The sequence below is a fragment of the Suricata suricatta genome, chromosome 17 (genome assembly GCF_006229205.1).
Source record: "Suricata suricatta isolate VVHF042 chromosome 17, meerkat_22Aug2017_6uvM2_HiC, whole genome shotgun sequence".
In the NCBI taxonomy this organism is placed as follows: domain Eukaryota; kingdom Metazoa; phylum Chordata; class Mammalia; order Carnivora; family Herpestidae; genus Suricata; species Suricata suricatta.
The window spans coordinates 6,183,994-6,195,677 of record NC_043716.1 but is presented as its reverse complement, the minus strand read 5'-3'; the positions used below and the strand labels follow the sequence as shown (position 1 = coordinate 6,195,677).

Here is an 11,684-nt window from a genome sequence, read left to right as displayed (position 1 = left end):
CGTGCAGGCCGAGCGGTGGGGACGCGTCGGCGAAGGCGTCCGGCAGGGAGCCCGCGGCCGACAGCTCGGAGGACGCGGGCGAGATCGGGGGGCTGGAGCTGGTGCTGCCGAAGCGGTAGGCGCCGGGCAGCGCGGCGCCGGGCGTCACGGGGAAGGTGACCGTCGTGATGTCACCGAAGCTGGGCACGGCGGCCCCGGGGCAGTCCTGGAAGGGCCGCAGCCGGTCCATGAGCGCCGTTTTGGTGCCGGACACCGGCAGCCCCCGCAGTCGGAGCTGCTGCCTTAACTCGGAGACCTGCGGAGAGACGCGGCTGTGCTTAGGGTGCTGTTTGGGGACCGTGACTTATTATTTTTTTAACTTTCTTATTACATCAGCTTTCAAGTACCGTCCCAGACTCCTAGACATGCAGACCCCACATGAACCATAGGGCTCATCTACTCTATGACCCTTCGAGCCCCAGCTTGGTCCTTGTCCCCACTTTATAGATTAGAAGACTGATTCTCTGCCTGGCTTTGGCCATCAGGCGGCAGCCCATCATCCCAAAGCAAGTGCGCTCTGGCTACCAGGCTCTCTCTGTCCCTCTTCTCCAACCTGAGCAGGTGCGGGAACAGCTGGCCCCCCCCCTCAGACTAGAGCAGGGACAGCCCAGCCCCAGCCTTGACTTTCTGCTTCAGTAGGGCTGGGCTGGGGGGGACTGAGAATGTGTACTTTTTAAATGAATTAATGTTTACTTTTATATATCTAAGTTATTTATTTGGAAGGGGAGAGGGGCAGAGAGAGAGACAGAAACCCAAGCAGGCTCTGCACTATCAGCACACAGCCTGATGGGGGCTTGAACTCACAAACTGTGAGATCGTGAGTCAAGAGTCTGACGCTTATCTGACTAAGCCACCCAGACGCCCCTGTGTGTGTGTGTGTGTGTGTGTGTGTGTGTGTGTGTGTGTGTGTGTTTAAAGTAGGCTCCACGCCCAGGGAGGAATCCAGTACAGGGCTTGAACTGGGATCAAGATGTAAGCTGAGATCAAGAGTCAGAAGCCTAAATGACTGAGCCACCCAGGCGCCCGGAGAATGTGCCTTTTTAAAAAAAAATTTTTTAATGTTTATTTTTGAGAGAGAGAGACAGAGTGTGAGTGGGGGAGGGGCAGAGAGAAAGGAGACACAGAATCTAAAGCAGGCTCCAGGCTCTGAGCTGTCAGCACAGAGCCCGATGTGGGGCTCGAACCCACGAACTATGAGATCATGACCTGAGCCGAAGTCGGCCACCTAACCGACTGAGCCACCCAGGCCCCCCAAATGTGCCTTTTTCACCAGTTCCCAGGGGATGCTGATGTCACTGGTTCCCGGACCAGTTTCTGAGATCCGTGGTTCTACATGAATACTTCTGTCCTAATTTTAACAACTGGCTTGATAATAGTCCTATATCGAGACAGTGTGTGCGGAGATGAGGCCCTCGATTCAAGTTCCGACCTTGCCTCTTACTGGCTCAGTGATCTCTCCGTGCCTTGCTTCCCTTTCTACAAAGTGGAGAGAATCGTACCTTCCATGTTTTTGTGAAGCTTACGATGGCTGAAAATTTATAAAACGCTTGAGATAGCGTCTCACAGATGCTTAGTGTGGTGTAAGCGTTTCCTATTATTATTATTACAAGGATTCACATGTAATTATCTCATCCTTGCATTTTTTACAATGTCATAAATTATAAACTACAAATACCTAAAAAAAAGGAGCTAAACTAATGACAGTGCCTATTAATGATGGAATGCCTAAATCTATTAAACCTGATGCTACATATATTTGTTGACATATAATAATGAATAATTGTTTCTATTATTAAGTGAAAAATAGTTTGAATTGCTTGATTTTGTTTTTCTAGGAAGTATATAAATGTGTGTGTATATAAGTTTTTAAATTTATTTTTGAGAGACAGACAGAGCATGAATGGGGAAGGGATTGGAAGAGAGGGAGACACAGAATCCGAAGCAGGCTCCAGGCTCTGAGCTGTCAGCACAGACCCCAATGTGGGGCTCGAACCCATGAACCATGAGATCATGACCTGAGCTGAGGTTGGACGCTCAACCAACTAAGCCAGTGTGTGTGTATTTAAATTATGCTTGCAGATGAAAATATATGGTTCAAGATAACCCGAACTGTTAACAATGGTTCTCCTTATCCCTATTTCCTAAATATTTCACGTAAGACATTACTTTTGTAATTAAAACAGGAAACATTACACATCTTAAATGTCCATAAGGAAGGGAAAAACTCTTCTGATATTGAGCCTAAAAACAAAGAAAGTGATCATACTGACAGCAAAATTCAGAAACTCCTGGGCGCCTGGGTGGCTCCGTCAGTTGAGGGTCCCACTCTTGATTTCAGCTCAGGTCATGAACCCAGTTGTGGGACCCATTCTCTCTCTCTCTCTCTCTCTCTCTCTCTGCACTCCTCCACCCCTCCTCCTCTCTTCTGCTCGTGCTCCTTCTCTCTCTCAAATTAAAAACCAACAACTCCTGTATGTCAAAAACAAAAAAGAAAATGCAAACACAGATAACAATCTCAGACAAAAATACCTGCAGGGCAAATAATAAAGTGTCAGCAAAGCTCAATGCACCAAGTGTGCTTCACAATCCCCCAAATAAGTCAACACCCCAAAATGGGTCATGGGCGTGCTCCACCTCTTCACAAACGAAAGCTACGTTTTCTTAAAGATGGCCAAGAATGTATGTGCACCAGCATTAGAAATCCAAAAATGCAAATAAAATAAATATGGACATATTTTTGTATTCGTCAAACTGACAAAGGAATAAACACTTTGTTAGTGAAGTAGCAGCCAAAATAAAGCAAATACATTTATTTGTTTATTATGAAAGAGAGAGAACACGAGCAGAAAAGGGGGAGGGGGGGAGAGAGAGAGAGAGAGAGAGAGAGAGAGAGAGAGAATCCTAAGCAGCCTCCGCACTGTCAGTGCAGTGTCCAATGCAGGGCTCAAACCCACGAAATGAGAGATCATGATCTGAGCTGAAATCAGGAGTCGGGGGCTTAAACGACGGAGCCACCCAGGTGCCCCTCAAATAAAAATGTCCGCGAAGAAAGCTCTTCAGCGCCTTGCTGTTCCGAATGTGGTCCTTGGACCAGCAGAGTGACAGCATCTGGGAACCTGTTAGAAACACAGACGCTCAGATCCTTTCCCCAGAGCCTACTGAATCAGAACCCATATTTTATCCCGAGTCCCAGGTGGGTTGGTGTGCGCGTCTACGTCTGAGACATGCTGCCTTAGCACGTCGCTTCCGCCACTAGATCGGTACAAACATTCGGTACGGAAACTTCACAATGCGGACTCTTCGGCAAGAACTTTAAGAAATATTGATATGTTGTGTGTGTCTTTTTAACTTTTAGTCACCTTCGAGAGAGAAAAACAGAATGAGAGCAGGGGAGGGGCAGAGAGAGAGGGAGCCACAGACTCTGAAGCAGGCTCCAGGCTCCGAGCTGTCAGCACAGAGCCCGACGCGGGGCTCGAACTCACCAAGTGTGAGATCGTGACCTGAGCTGCAGTCGGACGCTCAACCAACTGAGCCACCCGGGCGCCCCAAGAAATATTCACATGTTTTCATCCATAAATTCCAAGCCCAGGTATTTAGCCTGGGAAGATAATCAGATAAATTAATAAATATATGTACAAGTTATATTTTTAATAGTAAAAATTTTGAAAGCAAGTTAAGTGGCCAACAGAGGAATGTTAACTAGGTGGTAGAATGATATGCTGCTCTTAAAAATAAAAATGAGGGGTCGCCTGGGTGGCTCAGTCAGTTGAGCGTCTGACTTTGGCTCAGGTCATGATCTCATGGTTTCTGAGTTCAAGCCCCGTGTTGGGCTCTGTGCTGACAGCTTGGAGCCTGGAGCCTGCTTCGGATTCTGTGTCTCCCTCTCTCTCTGTCTGCGCCTCTCAAAAATAAATAAAGATCAAAAACTAATAATAAAAATAAAAATGTTAGTTGAATATTCAAAATTATAAAAAATGCTCATATGTTAAACAAAAAAGCATGCCAGAATTCATGTTCACAGAATTACTTTACAACAATAACTTTTAAAACAAAATATGTCAATCAGAATTTGAAGTCTATAGGGAAAGATGATCTTCAACGCTGAGTCAAAATTATGTTTTTTTGAGAAAGAGAGAGAGTAAGCGAGGGGCAAAGAGACAGAGAGGGAGAGAGGGGGGAGGGAGAGAGAGAGAGAGAGAGAGAGAAGCAGAGCTCACCCGAAGTGGGGCTTGAACTCACAAATGGCGATATCATGACTGGAGCCAAAGTCAGACGCTTAACAATGGAGCCACCCAGGTGCCCCTCAATTATCTTTAAAAATACTCTTTACTTTTCCATACACCATCATGCTTCAGTAGTAAACATAGTACTTTATAATCACTTAAAAGTAAATTTTTTAACATTTATTTATTATTGAGAAACAGAGAAAGACAGAGCATGAGCAGGGAAGGATCAGAGAGAGAGGGAGACACAGAATCCGAAGCAGGCTCCAGGCTCCGAGCTGTCAGCACAGAGCCCAACGCGGGGCTCGAACCCACGAACGTGAGATCATGACCTGAGCTAAGTCAGACACTCAACCGGCTGAGCGATCCAGCTGCCCCTTAAAAGTTATTTTAAAAGGATTGCCACAGCTCACACTACCACAGGCAATAAATATACCTTTCCCCCTCCTCTTCCTGGTATTGTTTTTATCATTTTCTTTTAGATTTGCTGGTGCGAAATGGCAACCCATTATTGTTTTAACTTTGAATTCCTTAAAACTAATGAGTTCTACATTTATTTCTAGAATCTGTTCTGGCACTGAATATTTTAAACTACATCATTAAATAATGCAGCTCATATGCTGAGTTCAGTTTACCTTATATTTCAGAATATTATGCTGTGTGGGCTTGGTAGGGACGAAGGTTTAAATAAATCTCTTTCCTACATTCACGAGTCTTTAATTCCCTGAAAACTCAATCATGGAGTATGAAAAATTTCAAACATCCACAAAAGTGGATAACATTTTAAATTATAGTGAACCCCATGGACGCATCAGCCAGCTTCACCAATGATCAGTCCGTGCTCAGTCTTGGTTCATTTATTCCCCAAACCATTTCCGCATTTCCTGAATTACGTTGAAGCAAATCTTATCATTTAATCTGTAAATATTTTGATATCTTTCTCTAAAAAAATAAGTACATTTAACACAATACATAGACAAAAGACCATTATGAGAACTAAAATGCATAAACAATTCTTTCCTAAAATCAATCATATTTTCCTAGTTTTTAAATTTCCCATTATTTTCTCTCTCTCTCTATTTCTCACTCAGTCTCTCATGCTCTCTGGCTCTCTAGTTTGTTAGAAACAAGATGCAAAAAAAAAATGCATATGCTGTGATGTTACCATGTATAATTCTTTTAATTTTTTTTAACATTTATTTATTTTTGAAAGACAGAGAGACAGAGAAAGAGCAGGAGAGGGGCAGAGAGAGAGGGAGACACAGAATCTGAAGCAGCTCCAGGTTCTGAGCTGTCAGCATAGAGCCTACTGCAGGGCTTGAACTCAAGAACCGTGAGATCATGACCTGAGCCGAAGTCAGATGGTTAAGTAACTGAGCTGCCCAGGTGCCCCCCTTTTGTTAATGTTTAGCTTCCAGAGTGTCTGTCCAAAGCACAGTTGAGTTGAACAAGGGCAGTGTGTTTCTGAGTGGAAACTGGCTAGATATTTCCCCTTGCTTGTCCTGGTGGTACCCGTGACTCAGTTTCCCCAAACTGAATGCACCTGCCAACGTCCCTTCAGATCAGATCTCCATTCTGCCCTCCCTGTTTCCACCCCTGGTGTCACACTCCCAGCTGACCCCTCCCCCCATACACCTAGTGGTCAAGTCCAACTAAGGTTTCTCCGTCTGTCCCGCCCCTTTTCTACCCTCATCTCGAACAACAATAGCAAAACCTCTGAAATCACTCAATTAAAAATAGAACCAGCCTATGAGCCAGTAATCGCATTACTGGGTATTTATTCCAAAAACCCAAAAACACCAAATTCGAAAGGACACACGCAGCCCTATGTTTACAGCACCATTATTCACATCAGACAGACTGTGGAGGCAGCCCAAGTGTTCATCGGTAGATGCATGGATAAAGAAGACGTGGTGTATAGATACAATGGAATCTTATTCAGCCATAAAAAGAATGACGTTGTGCCATTTGCAATGACATGGATGGAGGTAGAGAGTACGATGCTAAGTGACAGAAGCCCATCAGAGAAAGACAAACACCATTTGATCTCACTCATGTGTGGCATTTAAGAAAAAAACAAACAACAAACAAAGGCAAAAAAAGAGAGAGAGAGATACAAACCAAGACACAGAATTTTAACTACAGAGAACAAACCAATGGTTCCCAGGGGCTGGGGAAACAGGTGATGGGATTTAGGAGCGCGCCCGTCGTGATTAGCACAAGGTCAAGTATGGAACTGCTAAATCACGATATTGTACACCTGAACTAATACAACACTGCATGTTGACTATGCTGGAATTAAAAATAAAATAAAAAGACAAAAACATCACTCACTTAAGTCCAAGTCTCATCCTTTACAAGCTGGTTAACGTGCCTGGCATTTCGCCTCTTCTGGGCGGGGGTAAGCAAGACACTGATTCACTTACAACATGGTACCAGTGCAACGTGTGCCCATCGTATAAACGGAAAACTCTCAGCCGGTCAGCACTAAAACTTCACAATATGCGGTCCATCTAGGGGTGTTAGGTGGATATGATAATGCCTCGTGTCTCCCAGGTATAACTCCGTGATTCCTGCTTTAATTTCTTAAAACACGCACATCAGTGTTACCCGAGAAACGAAAACTAAATCCCATGAATTTACCAAACTTATTTATACTTCCAAGGTTCTTAGGCTTCTGCAGGAGGAGAGTTAAGCTGTTTTTAGATGTTCGCATTCTGGATTGGCGTGTGGGCTCTGGAAACACAAGACAAAGCTGTCAAATGACCAGATGACGTTGGTCAGGGATGAAGGTGAGGGAGAAGATTCACAGAGATCAAAGATTTACGTGTTCACCTATGTTCTGATGGAACTGACGTGTTTCTCCCACTTTTCCTACCTGTGCTACGAGCTTCAGTACTAGGTTTATTAACAATATCTTTCTCCTATGTGGAAAACCACTGTGTAGCCTTCACGACACAGGTATCAATAATACCTAGGATGATCATGAGTGATGCATTATTCATTTAGCTTCTCTGAGGTCCTGATTTGCATGTTCACATTGAAAACGTATCTTGCACGGTGAAAATGGAAGCAAATCTATATAGGATGGCCGACTGATAATTTACGTCAAAAACAGTAGCTTCCTTGTACGCATGCTAATTACCACAACTCTAACCAGCCAATAGGTCTGAGCATGCGCACATCGAGGAAACGGTCTCTGGGGGACGCTGCCAGGGGGCACGTCACATCTGGACTGTGTTTGGTCTGGGGCCAAGGCAACTCCAGATCTACCTGACCCAGGCTCCTATCCCAAGGCAGACTACTTTTAAGAAAAATCTTTTTTCTAGTGGTTAAAGATGCACAGCATAGCTTGTTACCATGTAATCGCTTTTAAGTATAAAGTTCAGTGGGGTTGGTACACTCACACTGTTGTGCAAATATCACCCCTCTCCGCCTCCAGGACTTTTTCCTCGTTGCAAACACAACCTAAGTATCCATTCCACGCTGACTCCATGTACCTCCTCTCCCCAGCCCCGGGTAGCCACCGTTGGACTTTCTGTCACTATGAATCTGACTTCTCCAGGTACCTTCTGTAAAGCAGGTTCTTAGAAACGTTGTCCTTCTGTGTCTGGCTTACTGCGCTTAGTGTATTGTTTTCTAGGTGACAGGACCTGCTTTGACCTCCATGGATTTCTGATGTGCGGAGTGAGGGGTGGGTGATCTACCACTCGGGAGGGGATCACCACAAGCTTGGACCCTCCTCCAGGTTTATGGATGCAAAATTTAAACAAGCTCAGTGAAACCTAAGCGTTTTTGTTCCAAGTGGAAGGGAAAGAGGAGGGATTGATATCGAGACCCGACACATTTTATTGACTGGTGTTGGCCATTGGCAGCCATAGGATTAATTTATTTTAATTCAAAATAATCCAGATCCTACCTTGACCCCAGAGCAGATAATGACCAAACGCGGAGAATGGGGATGAGGGAGGCGAATGGGGAGTGAGAAAAGCTGGCACAGTGAAGGCCTGTAGGAATCTGACGTTCCGGGGGAAAATGATAAGGTCCTTGGGGGAGGGGAGACAGTTATACGTGGGCAGAGACCAGGCCAGTAAGTAACCACAGGAAACGGAGTGAGGCCCTGGGGGTGGGGGTGGGGGGCAGGTGTGCTCACACATTACAGGAATCGAAGGTACTTCAATGCCTTCTCTAGTTCTTTTGCTAATACCGGCTGAATGAACCTATGAACACGTCAGCCCTGAGCACTGCTCTGAAACGCACCAGGTTCAACACAAAGCCCAAGGTCATTGCAGCGGACGGAGAGATCCACGAGGTCTGTGATCTGGAGCGAATGGCTCTCTCTCTCCCACACATACAGCAGTTAACAAGCTGCCGTGACGTTTCGGGGCAGAGGTTCTCAGATTTGGGGATTTCCCAGAACAGGACATTGTTTTCGATTCTACAGTGGACATCGGGTTACCAACGTCTCACCTCGTTAAAACAACACGAACATCCTTGCTTAACAATGCCCCTGCTTAATACAAAGAAAGAAACAAAACTCCACCAGAAACACCCAGCTTCCACCCACTACAGCCCCTGTCCCTAACAGAAAGGACCTTAGCGTTGAAAACATCGAGAGGAAATAAATACTTGGAATGAAGATCAGTCAGGCATGTTGACTGCACTTAGATTGATGAAAACCCCTTTATATGGTTCTTATTTCTCTCATTTCACCAGAGGGTGTAAAAGTTCATCATGGAATTGACCACTGGCTTAGAGCATTCTGGAAGCTCATGTCAATCTTAACAGCTCCTCTCTGAGAGAATTCTGGAAGGCCGTATCAGTCTTACAGTCACCCCCGTGCTGAGCTGGATCACGTTTATAGGATTCCATCGGATTCTCACAAGAACTCATTGATGCAAACGAGCAATCTAAGATGTATAGAAATTACGAAAGTAGCCCAAGGCTGCATGGCCTGTGAAAGAACTGAGCTGGAAACCCAAGGTCTTCCGAGCTATGGAGGGACATTCAACGGCAACAGTGGAAACTCTGTCACCTACTTGAAGGGCGCCTGGGTGGCTCATTTGGTTCAGTGTCCAACCCTTGACTGCAGCGTCAGTCATGCTCTCACACTTCATGGGTTTGAGCCCGTCTCGGGCTCCATGCTGACGGCGAGGAGACTGCTTGGATTCTCTCTCCCCCTCTTTCTGCCCCTCCCCCCTCATATTCTCTGTCTCTCTCAAAACAAATAAATACATTTAAAAAACAAAATAAAATTCTGTCACCTACTTGAGTCTCCCCTGTACGCTGTCCCTCTCGCTGTTTTATTCAAGAAATCGGTCAGTAAAAATGGTGTTAGGAATCTACTGATGTATTTGCAGGGGCGCCTGGCTGGCTCAGTCACTGGGGCATGACACTCTTGGTCTTGGGGTTGTGAGTTCGAACCCCATGTTGGGCGCAGACATTGTTACTTAATAATAAAAGCTTTAAAAACTCTACTGTTTTATTTAGAGAGAGAGAGAGAAGAAAATCACACCAAATCCTCTACCTTCAGATCATCTAGGTTTGACGGCAGTGGGCCTGGTTTGAGAGAAGAGACACCAGTTTGTCCAGAAAAGCTGTTTTTGACGGGAGACAAAGGGGTATTGCTCAGTGGGGTTGAAGTGGAGTTCGGATTTCTGACCATCTGCTCGTTGGGTTCCCTGAAAAGCAAACAAAACAAGAGCCCTTAAAACACGGCCAGATATACATATGGGGGTGTGATACTGTGATGATGCTCAATAAGAAATTACAGATTTGGCCCTCTTCCCTCTTTCTGGCACTGAGCTGGCAAAATCCCTGGAATTTGCTAACTGAGGAGAGCCACCAAGGTGTCACTTGTTATGTTGTGTTATTGCCTGAGAACCAACCCTATGATTTGTGGTTGGAGCTTCCTTCCCGCTCCTAGACCTCTGGGGAGACAAGATGGCGGCTGGAGGTCAGGCCACTCACCAATGGTTTAATCAGTCGTGCTCCTAATGAAGACTCCATGAAACCTAAGAGAATGGAGGTCGGAGAGCTTCCAGGATGGTGAATACATGTGGAACAGGGGGAATAGGGTGCTGGAGGGGCAGGGAGTTCCCCACTCTTTCCCACATCCCTTGCCCTGGGCCTCTCGTCTGTCTGGCTGCTCATGAGTTCTAGCCTTTTATCCTAAACCAGTGATCTAGTCAATACAGTGTTTCTCTGATTTCTGTGAGCCACTCAGCAAATTAATCGAACACAAGGAGGAAATCATGGGAGTCTCTGACCGCCAGCCGGGCCAACCTGAAGCCCAGGCCGCAAATTCTAGACTTGCACTTGGCATCTGAAGTGGGGGGAGGGGGTGGCGGTCTTGTAGAACTGAGCCCTTAACCCGTGGGATCTGACGCTCTCTCCGGGTCGGTAGGGCCAGGATGGAGCGGAACAGCGGCGGGGCGCCCGGCTGATGCTTGGCGATGTGGGGAAGGCCTCCCCAGCACACAGGGGAAAGCCAGAACCCTGACTGGGCAACGTGCATTGAGATCAGGTCACGAGCTAACTGCCCGCCAGGATCGGGGAAGTAATAAATCCGCAGCAGAGGCTGGTGAGGACGACAACAGGCAGGCTCCGGGGAGGCAGGCGGGGGCGGCAGAGACGTTGGCAAAGGAGAGAGTGCGTGTCCACAGACCCACCGTCCCGTGGGGGCACCGTCACGCCTTGTAAAGCGGGACTGTACTCAGCACTCAGCATCGTGGCCAACTCGACAGGAGGCTGAGAAAAGCCAGGTGAGGGGCCCCACATCTCACTCTAGAGCTGCGAGGAAAACCCATTGAAAAGGTGACCCGCAGTGAGGTCACACCCCCCATCAGGGTCCAGGAGTCAGTCTTTGGGGCCGTTGCTTCCTCAGGGCTGAACTAGTTGCACCAACCATTCTTATGGGGCACCTGAGTGGCTCAAGCTTAAGCATGGACTCCTGGTTTCAGCTCAGGTCATGATCTCAGGGCCGTAAGTTCGAGCCCCACGTTCGGCTCTGTGCTGACAGGGTGGAGCCTGCTTGGGATTCTCTTTCTCTCTCACTCGCGCTCTCTCTCTTTCTCCCTCTCTCTCTGCCCCTCCCTTGCTCTTGCCCTCTCTCAAAAAATAAATGGAGAAACTTAAAAAAACCAATTATTAAAAAAAATAAACATAACCACTCTCAGGTGGCTCCACCTCCCTGTTTCACAATTCAGTCTGAGTGCTAATCCTTTCTCTCCTCCCGGGTCCCTGTAACCAGGGCACTGACTTCTTCGCTTCGTCCGAGCCTCAGTTTCCTCAAGAGGTGGGCTCGGGTTCTCCACAGAGTCCCATTCCCGGCCCGCCAGTCGAGGACCTGGGGCAGTCCCGGGCTCGCCGGGCGCCCGCCCTGGGGCCGGCCGGCAGGTGCCTCGGCCCCGGACAAGCCCT

The 11,684-nt window shown here is 46.9% G+C and overlaps 1 protein-coding gene across 1 annotated transcript in view; it reads right to left on the bottom strand.

The window, feature by feature from the left end:
- MYOCD (myocardin) overlaps nucleotides 1-11,684 on the bottom strand; it is a 198,061-nt gene that overhangs the window by 12,956 nt on the left and 173,421 nt on the right. The window contains exons 12-14 of the mRNA XM_029928844.1: nucleotides 10,930-11,012; nucleotides 9,790-9,943; nucleotides 6-295 (exon numbers count right to left, since the gene is read on the bottom strand). Of these exons, the coding sequence (XP_029784704.1) occupies nucleotides 6-295; nucleotides 9,790-9,943; nucleotides 10,930-11,012 (527 nt within the window). The remainder of the gene's footprint in view (nucleotides 1-5; nucleotides 296-9,789; nucleotides 9,944-10,929; nucleotides 11,013-11,684) is intronic.